Source organism: Nomascus leucogenys, chromosome 4 (genome assembly GCF_006542625.1).
Source record: "Nomascus leucogenys isolate Asia chromosome 4, Asia_NLE_v1, whole genome shotgun sequence".
NCBI lineage: Eukaryota > Metazoa > Chordata > Mammalia > Primates > Hylobatidae > Nomascus > Nomascus leucogenys.
This window is the reverse complement of record NC_044384.1, coordinates 75425246-75445728: the sequence shown is the minus strand read 5'-3', so window position 1 is coordinate 75445728 and position 20483 is coordinate 75425246. Positions and strand designations below refer to the sequence as shown.

The 20483-nt window shown below is 36.4% G+C and overlaps 1 protein-coding gene and 1 pseudogene across 1 annotated transcript; both read left to right on the top strand.

The window, feature by feature from the left end:
* The first annotated feature begins 9389 nt into the window (after nucleotides 1–9389).
* On the top strand, nucleotides 9390–10334 carry LOC100597139 (olfactory receptor 5F1-like). Its single transcript, XM_030810114.1, is given in 1 exon segment — nucleotides 9390–10334. A coding segment is annotated over 1 exon segment (945 nt).
* A 1042-nt stretch (nucleotides 10335–11376) lies between these two features.
* LOC100599295 lies at nucleotides 11377–18948 on the top strand (annotated as a pseudogene).
* The last annotated feature ends 1535 nt before the right edge of the window (nucleotides 18949–20483 follow it).

Sequence of the window (20483 nt, the reverse complement as noted above, 5' to 3'; positions counted from 1 at the left end):
TTATTTCTTTCTCCTACTTGACTGCAATAGCTAGGCCTTCGATTACTCTGTTGAATAGGAATGTTGAAAGTAGGCACCTTCGTCTTATTCCAGTTCTCAGGGGGAATGATTTCAGCTTTCTCACATTCAGTATGACATTGGCTGTGGGTTTGTCAAAGATTAATCTTATTATTTTGAGGTATGTTCCTTCAAAGCCTACTTTTTTGAGGTTTTTAATATAAACAGATGTTGAATTTTTATCAGTAGACCTTTCTGCATCCATTGGAATGATTATGTGATTTTTTTGTTTTGAGTTCTGTTTGTGGGATGAATCACATTTATTGATTTTTGTGTGTTGAACCAACCTTGTATCCCAGGAGTAAATCCTGCTTGATCATAGTGGATTATCTTTTTGAGGTGCTGCTAGATTCAGTTTGCTAGCATTTGGTTGAGGATTTTTCCATCGATGCTCATCAGAGATACTGGCCTGTAGTATTCTTTTTTGTTGTTGTTTCTCTGCCAGGTTTGGATATCAGAATGATGCTGGCCTCATAGAAGGACTTAGAGAAGAGTCCTTCCTCCTCTATTTTTTTTTTTTTTGGAATAATTTCAGGAGGATTGGTACCAGGCTCTCTTTATACTTGACTGGTGGAATTCAGCTGGGAATCCATCTGGTGTTGGGATTCTGCTTGTTGGTAGGAATTTTATTACTGATTCAATTCTGGTACCTGTAATTGGTCTGTTCAGGGTTTCCATTTCTTCCCAGTTTAGTCTTGGGAAGACTAAACTTTAGATTATATGTTTCCAGGAATTTATTAATTTATTCTAAGTTTTGTAGTTTGTGTGCATAGAGGTGTTCATAATAGTCTCTTAGATTTCTTTTATTTTTTGCATTTCTATGGGGCTGGTGGTAGTACCCCTTTTCTTATTTCTGATTGCTTTTATTTGGATCTTCTCTCTTTTTGATTACTCTAGCTAGTGGTCTGTCAATCTTATTCATTCTTTCAAAGAACAAACTAGTTTTCATTGAGCTTTTCTATGTTTTTTCACGTCTCAAATTTGTTTTCTTCAGTCCTGTTTTTGTTGATTTCTTTTCAACTGCTAGCTCTGAGATTGGCTTGCTCTCATTTTTCTAATTTCTCTAGGTGTGCTGTTAGGTTGTTAATTTGAGATCTTCTAACTTGTTGATGTGGGTATTTACTGCTATCAACTTTTTTTTTAACACTGCTCTAGTGAGTCCCAGAGACTCTGGTGGGTTGTGCCTTTGTTTTCATTCGTTTTAAAAATTTTCTTGATTCCTGCCATAATTTCATTGATTACCCAAAACTCATTTTGGAGCAGATTGTTTAATTTCCATATAATTGTATAGCTTTCAGAGATATTATTGTTTTGACTTTTATTTTATCACTCTGTGTCTGAAAGTATGGTTGGTATATGTCAGGTTTTTGAATTTGTAGATAATTGCTTTATGACCAAGCATGTGGTTGATTTTAGAGTATGTGCCAGGTGCAGATGGGAAGAATGCATATTCTGTTGCTGGATGGAGTATTCTGTAGATGTCTGTTAGGTTCATTTGGCCAAGTGTGGAATATAGATCCCAAATATCTTTGTTAGGTTTATGCCATAATGATCTGTCTACTACTGTCAGTGGTTTTTCGAAATCCTTCACTATTATTGTTTGGTTACCTAAGTTTGTCATAGGTATCAAATAACTTGTTTCATGAATCTGGGTCCTCTACTGTTGTGAGCATATATATTTAGGATAGTTAAGTATTCTTGTTGAATTGAACTCTTCATCATTATTTCATACCCTTCTTTTCCTTTTTGATCATTGCTGGTTTAAAGTCCATTTTGTTTGTAATAAAAATAGCAACTCGTACTCTTTTTCATTTTCTGTTTTCTTGATCTAGCTTTCCCTATCCCTTTACTTTGAGTCTGTGGGTGTCATTACTTTTGAGATGTGTCTCTTGAAGACAACATACAGTTGAGTCTTGCTTATTTATCCAACTTGTCCCTCTGTGCCTTTCACGTGGGGCATTTAAACAATTTACAGTCAAAGTTAATATGGTGATGTAAAGATTTGATCCTGTCATCATGTTAACTGATTGTGCAGGCTTAATTTTATAGTTGCTTTATAGTGTCAATGGGCTATGTACTTACATGTATTTTTGTGGGGCCAGGTAACAGTCTTGTTTCCATATGTAGCACTACATTAAGGACCCTTGTAAGACATGTAATTAGAAAAAAAAATCCTAAAATTCATGTGTAACCAAAAAAAACAACCCAAATAGGAAAGCAATCCTAAGCAAAAGGAAAAAAACTGGGGACATAAGACTACCCAACTTCTAACTCTACTGCAAGGCTCTAGTAATCAAAATAGCATGGTACTGGCACAAAAACAGACACATAATTCAGTTGAACAGGTTAGAGAACCCAGAAATACAACTGCGTACCTACAACCATCTGATTATTAGCAAAATCGACAAATGCCCTGTGTTTAATAAATGGTGCTGGGATACCTGGCTAGCCATATGCAGAAGATAATACCTAGACCCCTACGTTTCACCATACATAAAAATAAGTTCAAGATGGATTAAAGACTTAAATGTAAAACCCAGAACTCTTTTTAAATAACTACAAGAAATCTTAGAAAATACTATTGTGGCCATAGGCCTGGGCACAGATTTCATGAACTCTCCAAGACAATTACCATAAAAACAATAATAGAAAAATAGGACCTAATTAAACTAAAGATCTTCTGCATAGCAAAAGAAACTATCAACAAAGTAAACAGACAACCTACAGAATGACAGAAAATATTTGCAAACTATGCATCTGGCAAACAGTTAATATCCGGCATCTATAAGGAACTTACACAAATCAACAAGCAAAAAATAAACACCTCCATTAAAACATGCGCAAAGGACATGAACAGACATGTCTCAAAAGAAGACATACATGCAGCCAACCAGCATATAAAACTTGCTTAACGTCACTAACCATTAGAGAAATGCAAATCAAAACCACAAGGAGATACCATCTCACACAACTCAGAATGGCCATTATTAAAAAGTCAGAAACTAACAGATGTTCATGAGGCTGTGGAGAAAAGGGAATGTTTATACACTGATCATGGGAATGAAAATTAGCTCAACTATTGTGGAAAGCAGTTTGGAAACTTTTCGAAGAATTTAATATAGAGCTACCATTCAATCTAGCAATCCCATTACTGAGTATATACCCAAAGGAATATAAATTATTTTACCAAAACAACACATATAAGCTTATGTTCATGACAGCACTGTTCACAATAGCAAAGAAATTAAGTCAACCTATTATAGATGCTCATCAGTGGTGGACTGGATAAAGAAAGCATGGTATGTGAACATCATGGATTACTATTTTGTCTTTTTTATGGCTGCGTATGATTCCATAGTGTACATGTACCACATTTTCCAAAAAACAAAAGCTAAGAAGTGTTGGCAAGGATGTGAAAAAAGAGAACCCTTATATGCTGTTGGTAGGAATGTAAATAAGTACAGCCATTAAGGAAAGCAACTTAAATGTTCCAGTTAAAAGTACAAATAGAACTACCACATAATCCAGCAGTCTCCTTTCTGGTGTATATCCAATGAAGTGAAAGCAGAATTTCAGAGAGATATCTGCACTCCCACATTCATTGCACCATTCTTCACAGTAGCCAACATATGGAAACAACTTATGTGTCTATCAATGGATAAATGGAGAAAGAAAATGTGGTGTAGGCATACAATAAAATGTTATTCAGTGTCATAAAAGAAGGAAATCCTGACACTTTCAACTATATTGATGCACCTGGAGGGCATTAGACTAAATGCAATAAGCCAGGCACAGAAAGACAAATACTGCATGATCACAGATGTGTGTGGTATCTAAAAAAGTTGAATTCATAGAAACAGAGTAGAAAGGTGTTATACACTCTCTGAGAGAATGTGGAGGAGAATGCGTAGATGTTAACGAAAGGGTATAATCTTTCATTTACAAGATAAACAAGTTCTGGATATTTTATATACAGCATATAAGGATATGGATATGTTAATGAATTTGATTGTGATAATCATTAAATAATTTGTACACATATCAAGTCAACACATTTCAATATCTAATATGTTAATTTGTTAATTATATATTTATTTTTTGAATAAAAATAAGTAACATTAATAGAAAATTTTTAACAGAAATCTTTACTTAAAAGCTTTTGATAGTGTAACATGATGAGTACAGAAAAAAATAATTTATTGTACACTAAAAACTAAAATAATTGAATGATAAATCTACAGTAATCAAGAACAGCATAGAGTTCAGAAATTGATCTCTCTCTCTATATATAGCCAATACAATCTCACAAAATACCAAAGTAAGACTATATAAAAATGATGGTGTTTTGAAAAATGGTAGTGGATAAATTGGAAATTAATTTATGATAAAAATAAAAAGAAAATAGAGAGAAAGAAAGGAAGGAAGAAATAAACCACAAATCCTTTATTAAACTGCATATCAAAATCAAGGGGAAAATGATAGACCTAATTTAAAACTTGAAACAACAGAAAACACTTAAATAAAACAGAAGAAAATCTTTTTGACCTGGGGTTAGGAAAATATTTCTTAGACATTACACAAGAAAACACAAACATATAAGTAAAGCCTCATAAATTCCATTATACTTCTTTGTATTTAATTCCTCTCCTTCCTCTAGTCCCTGATAACCACTGGGAAACCACAGATGTGATTTCTGTAATTCTTTTCCCTTTTTAGAATATAATCTAAGTGAAATCATACAACCTGTAGCCTTTGAAATCAGGCTTTCATCCTTACTGTGATGTTTTGAAATTCAACCATGTTGTTGCTTGTATCATTTTATTTGTTTTTTGTGGGTTTTTTTTTTGCCTTTATAAAAATGAAACTTCCAAAAGCAATGGACTTAATAATGACTGCTAAGTAGTATTCCATTCTCTTATGTAACACTAATTGAGAGAAAATGACATTGTTTCCAAATAAGAGCCATTATAAATAAAGCTTGTCTTTGTATCCATGTACTTGCTTCACTTAATTGAAATTACCTCTGCTTATAAAAAGCTACTCTCAAAAATGTAAAGTCAAGGCATAAACTGAAAACATGCATTGTCAAAGTGCATATGCATTAAAGGACTTGTATCCAGGATATAAAAGGAACTATGAAAAAACAATAATAATAAAACGAACAACCAAAGAGAAAATTTTCACAGACATTTTACCAAAACAACAAAAAATAGAGATAGCAAGAAAACATATAAAATCTTTAAAATGATTAGTTGTTAGGGAAATTCAAATTAAAACCACAATGAGAAATAATGACACACCTATCAGACTAGCTAAAAAATTTAAAAGAAAGAAAATGCCAAGTGCTGGTAATGATTTAGAGCAACAAGAACTCCCAGACATTGTTGTGTTGACACAAAACACTGTTTTAAAATGTTGTAAAAGTTTGTCAGTCTCTTAAATAGCTTTTACTTACCTTATGATCCAATAGACTTCCAGTTATTACCCAAGTGAAATTTTAAAAATATGTAGATACAAAGACAAGCTTTATTTATAATGGCTCTTATTTGGAAACAATGTCATTTTCTCTCAGTTAGTGTTAACAGAAGAGAATGGACTACTAAGTAGTAGTCCATTAGTCCATTGCTTTTGGAAGTTTCTTTTTTATAAAGGCAAAAAAACCTCACGAAAAACAAAGTGATAAAAGCAACAATATGGTTGAATTTCAAAACATCATAGTAAGGATGAAAGCCTCATTTGAAAGGCTATAAGCTGTATGATTTCACTTAGATCATACTCCAAAAAGGGGAAAAGAATTACAGAAATCATATCTCTGGTTTCCCAGTGGTTGTCAGGGACTACAGGAAGGAGAGGAATTAAATATAAAGAAATATGGAATTTATGAGGCTAAATGAAATATTCTGTCTTAATTGTGGTAGTGGTTACAAGACTGTATGTGTTGTCAAGTCTCATCAAACTGTACCGTTAAGAATGAGTTTTTCCATTGGTAAACTAGTTCAACCATTATGGAAGTCGGTGTGGCGATTCCTCAGGGATCTAGAACTAGAAATGCCATTTGGCCCAGCCATCCCATTACTGGGTATATACCCAAAGGATTATAAATCATGCTGCTATAAAGGCACATGCCCACGTATGTTTATTGTGGCACTATTCACAATAGCAAAGACTTGGAACCAACCCAAATGTCCAACAATGATAGACCGGATTAAGAAAATGTGGCACATATACACCATGGAATACTATGCAGCCATAAAAAATGATGAGTTCATGTCCTTTGTAGGGACATGGATGAAGCTGGAAACTATCATTCTCAGCAAACTACCGCAAGGACAAAAAACCAAACACTGCATGTTCTCACTCATAGGTGGGAATTGAACAATGAGAACACATGGACACAGGAAGGGGAACATCACACACCAGGGACTGTTGTGGGGTGGGGGAGGGGGGAGGGATAGCATTAGCAGATATACCTAATGCGAAATGACGAGTTAATGGGGGCAGCACACCAACATGGCACATGTATAGATATGTAACAAACCTGCACGTTGTGCACATGTACACTAAACTTAAAAGTATAAAAAAAAAAGAATGAAAGCTTTTTGTAGGAAAGCTATACCACAATGGCTTTAGGAAATTAATGGTTTCTAAGGCCATATTGTCCCCATTTAAACATTCATGAATTAAAATATTTTTATTCATTGTTCTTTCTGCTTCTTCCTGAATAAACTCCTTTCAAAAGTTTAAATTAAAATTTCCAGTTCATTCTAATTTTTCAGTCTTTGCTTTTTTAAGGTTTAATAACACCAATCTCTTCTTTTTTCATAGTATTATCTTCTCTCCTTGATTCTAACAAAATTCATGTATTGAGAATGTATTGTTTTTTCTCCAACTCTTTTAATTCACAGTTGAGTTTGCTCCAGTAAAAATTATTTCACATACTTTCGTTCCTTAAGTTATGTATTCTTATATACATAAGCAAATAAATACTGAAAATATAATTGGTAATTATCAATCATGGCATAGTTCTTGATGGCATTGTATTAGTCCATTCTCACACTGCTAATAAAGACATACCTAAGACTGAGTAATTTATAAAGGAAAGAAGTTCAATTGAATCACAGTTAAGCATGGCTGGAGAGGCCTCAGGGAACTTACAATCATGGCAGAAGGGGAAACAAACATATTTTTCTTCACATGGCAGCAGCAAGGAGAAGTAGAATGAGCAAGAGAGTGAAAAGTCCCTTATAAAACCATCAGATCTCATGAGAACTCACTCACTATCACAAAAGAACAGCATGAGAGTAACCACTCCCATGATTCAATTACCTCCCATGGTGTCCCTCCTATGACATGTGAGGATTATGGAAACTACAATTCAAGATGAGATTTGGGTAGGGACACAGCCAAACCATATCAGACATGATGGTGAGATCTTTAAAAGTCAACTTTTTAACCAATTTTTTGCATTATGTTAGAGGCCTCCCTTTAGATGCTGATGTCTCCTACATGCTTGAAGATTGGAGGATTAGATTCACTGTGAGATATACATACACATACGCTACATATACACATACACGCAAACATACACACACATATATACACATATAAGTTAAAATGGAGCATGATAGAAATAGCGAGCTCGGTATTAGTTCTTAACGTTGAAGATTGTGTTCAAGTATATTCCTCCACTTACTAACAGTTTATCTTTGGGGAAGTTGTTTAACAGATTAAAGCCTTACTTTTTCATCTACAAAATGTGCGAATAATAATGTCAACCTGAAAGAATGGTTGAGAGAAGTAATTGAGAATTTAAACAAAATAATTAACATTGCATTTGCTGCATTATGAGTTCCATATGCAAATAGACTCTCTTTGCATTTGAATACCCAATGTAGTATATTTTACCTTGTCTTATTTTTGAATTTAGATCTAGAAAATCTATACTTTCATGTCTTTGCAGGGTCAGAATCACAAATAGCAACGGCAAAAACCAACATAATTTCAAAATCATAAATATATATTAATTTTTAAATCTTTTGTGCTATTTGCTCAGGTTATAGCATTTCTTTAAAAATCATACAATAGATATTTATTAACTACCCTTTCTCACTACCTTTATACAGGAAAATAGCTGAATTTTAACTCACACTGAAAAAAAGAGGGGTGCACACACACACTGAAATGGCACAGGGGGAGAATGATAGTTTAGTCACGCACTTAGAATAAGCTAAAAATACAGACACAGAGAGAGTCAGTGTAGACAATTAAAAAGTATTTTCCAGAGGTCACAAACCACTTTATGATGTAAGACTTTCATAATGTCTGATTCCATACATCTCTATGTGATCATATTATATTTAATATTGTTTTGAGACAGAGCTCCTGCCTGTAGAGAATTGACTCTGCAATTAATAGCTATAATCTACTCCCCATGGTTACCCTGTCTTCTTGGAGAAAAACAAAATACAATCGCAGTAACATGTATTTAATCATAGGACATCTTAAGATTTTACCAATAGATAATTCAATTTTCCATTGCATTTTTTAAATTAAATTTTCTTCTTTTATTTTTAAGCTCCAACTAAGAACCTCTGATAAAAAAAAATAGTTACTTACTTAGGTAAGTAGCCATCTGCGGAGGAAGTTTTAAAGATTTGGTGATGTTATTAAGTAAGGTGGATAGGTACCCTGTCGGCTGCTTCTTGGAATTAACTTGATAATGGACATTGTAGTATAACAATCATTTGGTTTACTTTTAAAACATCACTAAGTTATTTTTAAGGATACAATAGATGTCAAAATATTGATTATTTGAAATGGTCACTCTTTTTGCTGCTTAGGGCTACACATAAGCCATTCGCAAGAGATAAAGTATGAATTTTAGAGTTGAAGAATGTACAGAGTGGTTTTGAGAAAATTACAGAAGAATGCATTTGAGTTAAATTCACATACCTGCTCTGAGAATGGGAGAAATTTTAGCAAGAATATTTTTATTATTTTACATTTTGGATGTGGGCTAGTATAGAAACAATAGAACAAAGTATTTGCATTCGCAGAAAGAGAGTATGTGGACTTCAGCCAGTGATTTGAGAAGCCTACAACTCCAATTCAATACAATCGTTTATTACATGTAAATGCTTACCCATGGGTCCTCTAATATTCCTATTACTTCAGTAATTCCAGTAATTATGACATATTATTCTAGGTTTTTGTTTATTTCTTTGCCATATGTAACTGTCCTATTAACACTTCTTTTTTTTTTTTTGGTAAACTTTTAGAGAGGAAAATATTTACAACTAATACAAAGTTTACACAAAATATATTTCTCATAAATGACCAGAAAAAATTATACCTCACTGACTGAGTTCATCCTGTTGGGATTAGCAGACACACTGGAGCTATAGATTATCCTCTTTCTGTTTTTTCTTGTGATTTACACACTTACAGTACTGGGAAATATCGGGATGATCCTCTTAATCAGGATCGATTCCTGGCTTCACACACCTATGTATTTCTTCCCGGCTAACCTGTCCTTTGTGGACGTTTGTTACTCAACCACCATCACCCCAAAGATGCTGGCAGATTTATTATCAGAGAAGAAAACCATCTCTTTTGCTGGCTGCTTCCTACAGATGTACTTCTTTATCGCCCTGGCGTCAACCGAATGCATCCTCTTTGGGTTAATGGCCTATGACCGGTACGTGGCCATATGTCGCCCACTGCTTTACTCCTTGATCATGTCCAGGACAGTCTGCCTAAAAATGGCAGCCGGGGCTTTTGCTGCAGGGTTGCTGAACTCCACAGTCAACACAAGCCATGTCAGCAGCTTGTCATTCTGTGGATCCAATGTCATCCATCACTTCTTCTGTGACAGCCCCCCACTTTTCAAGCTCTCTTGTTCTGTCACAATCCTGAAAGAAAGCGTAAGTTCTATTTTGGCTGGTGTGAATATTGTGGGGACTCTGCTTGTCATCCTCTCTTCCTACTCCTAAGTTCTCTTCTCCATTTTTTCTATGCATTCAGGGGAGGGGAGGCACAGAACTTTCTCCACGTGTGCCTCTCACCTGACAGCCATAATTCTGTTCTACACCACCTGCATCTATACTTACCTGAGACCTAGTTCCAGCTACTCCCTGAATCAGGACAAAGTGGCTTCTGTGCTCTACACGGTGGTGATCCCCATGTTGAATCCTCTGATCTACAGCCTCAGGAATAAGGAAGTAAAGCAGGCTTTAGTGAATGTAATTAGCAGGAAAAGGATCTCTTCATTTCTGTGATTGGTTGGCTAAAAATCTGAACTAAAGAGCATATTTTAGTTACTTTCAAAGTCTAGTTTATACCTACATTTTTTATTAGAATATTTTCTCAGTAAGCACATTCTGTTAATAGTTGTATCCAGTTACAGATAAAGTAAGATACCAAACTGATTCAAGATCATGGCATGTTGACTTTACTATGATTCTATATATCTTTGTTAGGTTCTCCAAAATAGTGAATATTTTTAAATGAAATCTTATCTAGAAATCAAATGGAATATATGTTTACAGACCAAAGCCACAATGATACATGAAACTGGAAATATAAAATAATTTCTATCATCCATTCATTTTTTCTTATGCATTATTTTTCACCATTTATGATTTTTAGGGGATTGTTAAATATCACATAGGTGAGAAATGCTATAAGTTTAATGTATAGTTCTCCTTTGTATTCACTGAACTACTTCTTGGAGGAATAAAATCAAATTTTCGGACTATAGTTTTAATAGGAATTCTAAACTCTCCTTTTTTTACCTCCTCTCTCTCTCTCTCTCTGCCTCTCTATGTCTCTCTCTCACACACACACATGTGCATGAGTGTATTTAAAGAATGTGAGAGTTTCTGCAAAAATGTGCTATCAAGAAAACTCTAATTAGTATGCGTCAATTACAGCTATTCTTTTATTCTCTTTCATTCTGCTCCAAATTTTCTAGCACTGTCTCTCCCTTTCTTTCCTTGAGACAGACACACATTCAGAAAGACACATGACACATGCTCAGGTGCTGCAGAGATTTTAATCATTGCATAGTTGCAATTGATAGATTAATATTCAATGAATGAATCTGACAGATATTCTTCAAAATAAGGTCTTGGAATTTCTGTTCATGAAAGTCTTTTCTCAATTGCAATGACGTATTAATTGAAAATGGTATTTGTATTAAATGTAGGCATTAATAATGTGGAGATAAACAGGAAGTTGCCTTGGTAGAACTCTGGAAGAAGCTGAGTTGGGGCTGTGGCTTGGTAAGGAGACAGACACTTCTATGGAGGGAAATTCCCCATGGCTCTTGCTCTTGACCTTGTCAGTGAATATGCACCTGATAGAAGTGGCGATGAGCACATCATCTGGTATGTGGGCATAGCAGACACTATGGCCTGTCACAAAATGTTGCCCAATTCCACCATCTTATTTCCCTCCATGGTTCATTTGGGTGACTTTGGCCACGTAGATGTTCATGAATAATTTGGTGTTGTCTATGCACCTACAGATTATTCTCTCACCTTACTGGACCACAGTGGTTACCAGGCCCTGGAGCCCTGTCCACTAAGCAGGTACAGTTTCCATACCAGATGACCGCTGCATTTTCTCTGCCTCCCCTGTACTGGTATGATTTAATGGAATCACATATGGGACTAAAATATTGTACAAGTAAATGCTTATATTTCTTTTGATGTAGAACTTAGAAACAATGTTTGGGAGATGAAATCCAGTTATTTTGAGATTCGGAGCTTTAGACATGTTTTGAGCTGTGCTCCCTACCCTCTAATTCAAGTCTCTTATGTCTAAACTCACAAAATCTACAAATATTTTTAAATTAAGAGCTCTTATCACTTGGTGATTTTGCTTAGTTTTTAATTCATTGAATGTGTACTTTTTATGTAAATTTAAATGTTTACCTGATTCATCAGATTTATATTAGTTAACTATTATATTTTCTTGCATATTGTTCAATGCATTTGTATACAACAAAGTTCCTAATACTTTTATTTTATTTAACTCAAAAGAAACTTAACTTGTAAAAGCATTAAGAAACTGCTAATTATTGTATTGAATGTGATTTTCTCATCTTCTTTCTTTAGAAACTAACAATATTTCGAAACCATCTCTCAAAAAGACAACATTTTAGTCTCTTTGTTATGCAACTATCTCTATTGTATTCCAATTTTTCTTTCTTTCTTTCTTTTTTCTTTTCAGACGGAGTCTCGCTTTGTCACCCAGGATGGAGTGCAGTGGCCGGATCTCGGCTCACTGCAGCGTCTGCCTCCCTGGTTCAAACAATTCCTGCCTCAGCCTCCCGAGTAGCTGGGACTATAGGCTCCCGCCACCGTGCCAGGATAATTTTTGTATTTTTTAGTAGAGATGGGGTTTCACCATATTGGCCAGGCTGGTCGCGGACCCTTGACCTCGCGATCTGCCTGCCTCAGCCTCTCAAAGTGCTGGGATTACAGGTGTGAGCCATCATGCCAGGCCCAACTTTTCTAATTTCTAGTCTTTTCTTTCATTTAGGTGTTTATTGTTACCACATTCTCAAAATTTGCAGCTATCAACCAATGTTTTTCCTCATTTAATGGTTTTTGAATAATTTATTTGTTAAAATTATGCTATTGACTATGTTGAGTCAATTTCTTCATCAGTAATTAGATAAGGCCAAGTGGAAACTAGTTTTCAAAATCTGTGAATGTCCCAAAGTTAGAAAAGTAAGCAACAAGTTGGAAAGAATGAAAGAATCAAGATTCAGGGATTACCTATATCCAAATAACCCCCCAAATAAAATTATATTAATAGATGGAGACCTACATTAAGGCATAAAATGAATATAAATTGTTTGTTATTAGTATGTAATACCAAGTTTAGATTTAGTTTATTAAATAAAAACTAATGTGCACAATGTGATTTTCATTGGTCTATTAAGATGTGAAATTAAAGATTTGTAAATTATTAAAGGTTAGTATCTAGATTAATGAAGTAATTCATTTAAATTTACATAAGTCAAATAAAAATGGTGGATTAATTCATAGGCAACTTGCTTCAAGGTACACTTCAGGTGTCTACATGAAAATTCAAATACAAAGTAGGTAAATTGTGAAAATATGTAATCTGTAGAAGAGGAATATTCAAATAACTTAATAGCTTTACTGAAAATACATAGAGTGCTTGTGTCTAATGAAATTTCTGGTATCAGAAAGTGGAAAAGTGGTCATTCATTGTTAAACTTAGATATAATTTTCTGCTTTGGCTAAGTAATTGGTATGTGTTAGATTTTTTTTGGGGGGGATGAATCTGGGGATGGAGTCTCTGTGGTCCAGGCTGGAGTGCAGCGGCCCTATCTCGGCTCACTGCAAGCTCCGCCTCCAAGGTTCACGCCATTCTCCTGCCTCAGCCTCCAGAGTAGCTGGGACTACAGGCGCCCGCCACCATGCCTGGCTAATTTTTTTTTGTATAGTTTTAGTAGAGATGGGGTTTCACCATGTTAGCCAGGATGGTCTGGATCTCCTGACCTCTTGATCCGCCTGCCTCGACCTCCCAAAGTGCTGGGATTACAGGCGTGAGCCACTGTGCCTGGCAGGTATGTGTTCTCTTTATAAATTTCTTTTTTATTTTTATTTTAATATTACTGTAAAACAGTGCACATATGCTTGTAATATCCCTGAGCTTCAGAAGAATTCTTGGGATGTATCATCCATTTAAAAAAATTATTTTCCCCATATTTGTTAGTAAAGCATGAGATGATAAATATTAATTAAGGAACTCCAAGGCATTCTGAGGTGCAAGCAGGAGAGAAACCTGATGAAATCTTTATCAAAAACACTGAGTTTCTGAATTGGGCTCAAAACTCTCAGCCTCCTAAATTTGTATGATTATTTTAACTATGTATTGTAAAACAAATAAATAAAATGTAATTTATTAGCTAAATTTCTTTTCAGGGCATGTCAGATTCATTAATACACTGCTAAGAGAAACAGAAAAATGAAAAAAAAAAGGCACAGACTTGGTGAGGACTAGAATAGAAGGTTTATTAAGTTGGGAAACAGAACGCTTGTAAACAGCAGACAAATGTGAAATAAATATTGAGATTTTAATTTATAGATTATAAAATCATCAGTCCAAGTCATGTGTTATGGATGAGGAATGTTGACAGAATCATCTGAAATGCCAGATCTCGTGAATGTTAGTGAAAAGATACAAACAAACAAAAAACACTAAAGAGCGAATGAAAATGACCTCCTGTGGCTGACTGTAATGATACGGCTTTCTCCCCCAGTATTCAGGCCCTTGAGAGTCTCTCTGAACCTATTCTGGTTTTGGAAAGTGCCAGATGAAAAACAGAAACAGTAGGGCCCGAGAGAACCAAGTAATATGAACTCAGAGAAAGGTGCCAATAGAGAAAAGAAAAAAAGTTACAAACATCAAACTCGATTTTATTTATTTTTAAATCTTTAAGCATTTTTAAATTGATATGAATAATTATTTAGGAAGTACATGTGATATTTTGATACATGCATAAAATGTATAATGATCAAATCAGTATATTTAAGATATTCATCCACTCAAATATTCATCATTTCTTTGTGTTGAGAACATTTCAAACATTCTCTTCTAGCTATTTAGAAACATACAGTAAATTATTATTATTATTTTTTTATTTATTTATTTATTTATTTATTTATTTATTTATTTATTTTGAGACAGAGTCTCGCTCTGTCACCCAGGCTGGAGGGCAGTGGCACAATCTTGGCTCACTGCAAGCTCTGCCTCCCAGGTTCACGCCATTCTCCTGCCTCAGCCTCCAGAGTAGCTTGGACTACAGGCGCCCACCACCACGCCCCGCTAGTTTTTTGTATTTCTAGTAGAGATGGGGTTTCACCGTGTTAGCCAGGATGGTCTTGATCTCCTGTCGTCGTGATCCACCCACCTCGGCCTCCCAAAGTGAGTAAATTATTTTTAACTGTAGTTTCCCTATTCTACTATTTAATACTAGAATTTACTCCTCCTATCTGACTGTACGTTTGTACCCATTTACCTGCCTCTCTCTACCCCTGCTCCCCACACAAACTCTTCCCAGCCTCTGGTATCCACAATACTACTCTTTACTTCCATGAGACCCACATTTTTAATTCTTTGCCCACCTGGATATTAGGAACAATATCAAGGGGGTGGGGGGAGGGGAGGTGGAAAACCCCAGCTATGTTGAAAGTAATGTCAGCCGCTCCCACTTTGGATATTAGGAACAATATCACAGAAGGGACGTACTCTTCCTGCGATGCAGGGAGTAGCATCATCCTCTTCTTCCCTACATACTATGAACAATATCACAGGAGGAGTGTACACCGTCTGCGTTATTGGGGGTAATATTATCCACTCCAGCCCTGAATATTAGAAAAAGTATCACAGTGAGGTGTACACCCCTGCGACATTGGGAGTAATATCATCCTCTCAATCCAGGGAATTACGAACAAGATCACGGGGGGGGTGTACGCCCCTGAGACATTGGGAGTAATATCATCCTCCCCCAACCTGGATATTAGCAACAAGATCACAGAGGGGGGTGTACACACCCTGCGATGTTGGAAATAATAAAATCCTCTCTCCCCCGGATATTAGGAAAAATATTACAGCGCGGGTGTACATTTCCTATGCTGTTGGGAGTAATATCATTCTTTTCCTCTCTGGATATTAGGAACAATATCACGAGGGTGGTTTACATTTCCTTCGATATTGGGAGTAATACCATCCTCTCCCCGTTTGGATATTAGGAACAATATCCCAGGGAGGTGTCCACCCTCTGCGATATTGACAGTAATATCATCCTTTATTTCCCTGGATATGAGAAACAATATCACAAAAAGGTGTACACCCCCTGTGATACTGGGAGTAACATCATCTTCTCCTTCGCTGGATATTAGAAACAATATCATAGGGGGGTGAACACCCCCTGTGATATTGGGAGTAATATTTTCTCTTTCACAGGACATTAGAAACAATATCACAGGGGGTGTTTACACAACCTGCGATATTGGTAGTAATATCATTCTCTACCCTCCAGAATATTACCAACAATATCACAGGGGTGCTGTAAACCCCCTGGATATTGGGAGTAATATCATTCTTTCCACTCCTGGATATTAAGAACAATATCACAGAAGCGTGTACACCCCCAGTGATATTGGGAATAATGTCATCGTCTCCTTCCCTGGAAATTAGGGACAATATCACGGCGGGGGGCAGTGTACACCTTCTGTGCTATTGGAAGTAATATCATCTTCCCCCCTCCAGGTATTAGGAACAATGTCACACACAGCATACACCCGCTGTGATATTTGGAAGAATATTATAGGGTGCACACCCACTGTGACTTTAGGAGAAATATGTCCCTAAAATGTTGCAAATAATATCACAGCATATACAGTAATATCTCCCTAGAATATTACAGATAATATCACAGGGTGTACACCCACTGTGATATTAGGAGTAATACCTCCCTAGGATATTATGAATAATATCACTGGGGGTACACGCACTGTGATAATAGGAAAAATATCTCCCTAGGATATTACCAATAACATCACAGAATGTACACCCATGGTGCACACCCACTGTGATGTTAGGAGTAATATCTACCTAGGATATAATGAATAACAGCACAGTGTGTACACACATGATGTACACCCACTGTAATATTAGGAGAAATATCTCCCTAGGATATTATGAGTAACATCACAGAGTGTACACAGATGGTGTGCACCCACTGTGATACTAGGAGAAATATCTGCCTAGATTATTACTAATTATATCACAGAGTGTACACCCACTGTAATATCAGGAGTAATATCTTCCTAGGGTATTAAGAATAGTTTCACAGGGTGTACACACATGGTGTATACCCACTGTGATATTAGGAGCAATATTGTTCTAGGATATTATAAATAGTATCACAGGGTGTATGCCCACTATGATATTAGAAGCAGTATCTCCCTAGGATATCAAAAATAATATCAAAGGGTGTACAACTCTGCTTCCCAGGTTCTAAGGGATTCTCCTGTTTCAGCCTCCTGAGTAGCTGGGGTTACAGGTGCCCGCCACCATGCCTGGCTAACTTTGTATTGTCACTAGAGATGGGGTTTTACCATGTTGGCCAGGCTGGTCTGGAACTCCTGACCTCTGATGGTCCGTCACCCTCAGCCTCCCAAAGTGCTGGGATTACAGGTGTAAGCCATCGCACCCGGCCAAGAGTTATACATTTAATAAATCTGGAAACACAGCTCCCATATTTGACTGTGCATTTACTTTTATGAAGAAATGATGTCAGAAAACCTAAGGATGATAATAAATATGAAAAGTAACTGGCATGTAAAAAGATATTCTGATTAAAAACTGTAAAGTTTGATTTAGTTTTTAGATAATGCGGTCCTAGCTCTTATATAGTGCTTATAAATATTCTACATCAAAGGAATTTGTAGCACAGAGTCAGAATAAAATAAAGTGTGTTTCACTGCTTCTTAATTTCTTTCAGTTAGATTGTTTTTTTTCTTAAAGAGAGAAGAACATTTTATTTATTAATTTTTTTCTGAAAAGAGTAGGCCATATTTTACTGAGATCATGGATTTGTTATATATTACATTTTGATCTTCTAACATTGGTCAGTGGCTTTTCTCTAAAGTAGGTATGTACAGAAAGAGTTGAATAGCAAAAAAGTAAATTATGTAATAATTCTGAGATTTTTGGGTTTGTCACAACGGAGAAATATTGCTGAGGGTGTATGGTCCTCAAGTGTGAAAATGTTCCTTGTGAATTGCTTGTATCCAAAATATACACACAGCATTAAGTGCTGGTTTTTATCTTTTATTTTTCCAATCCTCTTTTCTTCTCAAGGTGTCCAAGTGACACAGAGCCACAGAATCTCACAGGTGTCTCAGAATTCCTCCTCCTGGGACTCTCAGAGGATCCAGAACTGCAGCTCATCCTTGCTAGGCTCTTCCTGTCCATGTACCTGGTCACGGTGCTGGGGAACCTGCTCATTATCCTGGCCATCGGCTCTGACTCCCACCTCCACACTCCCATGTACTTCCTCCTCTCCAACCTGTCCTTGCCTGACATCGGTTTCACCTCGACCACGGTCCCCAAGATGATTGAGGAGATGCAATCGCATAGCAGAGTCATCTACCATGGGGGCTGCCTGACACAGATGTCTTTCTTTGTCCTTTTTGCATGTATAGATGACATAATCCTAACTGTGATGGCCTATGACCGGTTTGTGGCCATCTGTCACCCCCTGAACTACCCAGGCATCATGAATCCTCACTTCTGTGTCTTATTAGTTTTGGTGTCTTTTTTCCTTAGCCTGTTGGATTCCCAGCTGCACAATTTGATTGTGTTGCAATTCATCTGCTTCAAGAATGTGGAAATCTCTAATTTTTTCTGTGACCCATTTCAACTTCTCAACCTTGCCTGTTCTGACAGTGTCATGAATAACATATTCATAGATTTAGATAGTACTATATTTGGTTTTCTTCTCATTTCAGGGATCCTTTTGTGTTACTATAAGATTGTCTTCTCCATTCTAAGAATTCCATCCTCAGATGGGAAGTATAAAGCCTTCTCCACCTGCAGCTCTCGCCTGGCAGTTGTTTGCTTATTTTATGGAACAGGCATTGGCGTGTAGCTGACTTCAGCTGTGTCATCGTCCCCCAGGAATGATGTGGTGGCGTCAGTGATGTACGCCGTGGTGGTCACCCCCATGTTGAACCCCTTCATCTGCAGCCTAAGAGGGACATTCAAAGTGCCCTGTGGAGGCTGCACAGCACAACAGTCTAATCTCATGATCTGTTCCATCCTTTTTCTTGGGTGCATTAGAAAGCGCAAGCACATTAAATCTCTACAGCTGCAAATCCTACCCCCTTGGTCACATTATTTTTGTTGCTTGATGGATTTTATTCCTTTCCACATTTCCTATATGAATATTGCTTTCTTTGTTATGTCTTTAACTGGAATAGTGAGTATTCTGTTATCCTTTGTTTAGCTTAAACATCACAACTGAATCCTCTATACCTAGGTGGCTCCCTTTAGTTTCTGAGCAATAACCCTGTTTTCCAGGGGAAATCACAACCACCTTTTTATATACAGGAAGTCCTGACTTCATTTTGTATTTGCCTGAAAATTGACTTCATGGAAACAATGTACAGTAGGTCCTCCAACACCACTGTTTTGTTCAAAGTTGCTTACTTATAATGTTGATGAGGAATAAATTGGTTTCACTATACATAATTTTGCTTAAAGGTTCAGTTTCCAAGACACTATCAAAAATGTTCAGTGAGGACATGCTGTACATCAAATTCACATCCTTTTCCTGAGTTCATGTGGAATCTCTTTAGAGACTACTTCTATGGAATCTATTTAGGCAGGTTATGGGTAGAGATCCATGTCACCGGTCTTCAATCTTGGCTTTGATTGAAATCACCTGGGGAGCTTACAAATGTTGAGGCCTGTGTCTCATTACCTGAGATTCTGATTTACTTGCACCTGTGTGGGTATGCAGATTTTTTTTTTTCTTTTTTTAAAGCACCAGAGATGGTTCCAATGATAAAGTTCCTAGAGGGATCAAGCTCCAACGAGTAAGAACAGAAGTTAAATGTAATATGATTTCTTCAAATATTATCTTCAAATGCATTGTCCTTCAACACCATACCAATTTTTATTATGCTGTTTTTTCTTACCATTTAGCATTTTCATTTTACATTTGTTGAGTTATGGATTTATACACACATCGATTGCTGTTTTTTCACACTTGTACATACATAAGATGGGAACTAAAAAAGAATAAAATGGTCAGGGTATCCCTAAAATTTCACATTCTGATACATTTTAAACATATTTGTTGTTTAAAAATTTGTTTCAATTAAGAAACTGTGGTATACACACACAATGAAGAATTATTCAGCCTAAAAAAGAATAAAATCCTCTCCACTGCAGCAAAAATTGATGAGATTGCAGGTCAGTATATTAAGTGAAATAAGCCAGGTGCAGAATGACAAATACTACATGCCCTCATTTATATGTAGGAACAAAAAAGAAAATCTTGGCAAGCTGTGGTGGCTCATGCCTGTAATCCCAGCACTTTGGGAGGCCGAGTCGGATGGATCACTTGAGGCCAGGAGTTCAAAACCAGCCTGGCAAACATGGTGAAACCCCATCTCTACTAAAAATACAAAAATCAACAACCGGTGCGGTGGTGCATGCTTGTAGTCCCAGCTACTTGGGAGGCTGAGGCAGGAGAATTGCTTGAAACTAGGAGGCAGAGGTAGCAGTGAGCCAAGATCATGTCTCTATACTCCAACCTGGGCAGTAGAACGAGACTCCATCACACACATACACACAAAAGGAATCTCATG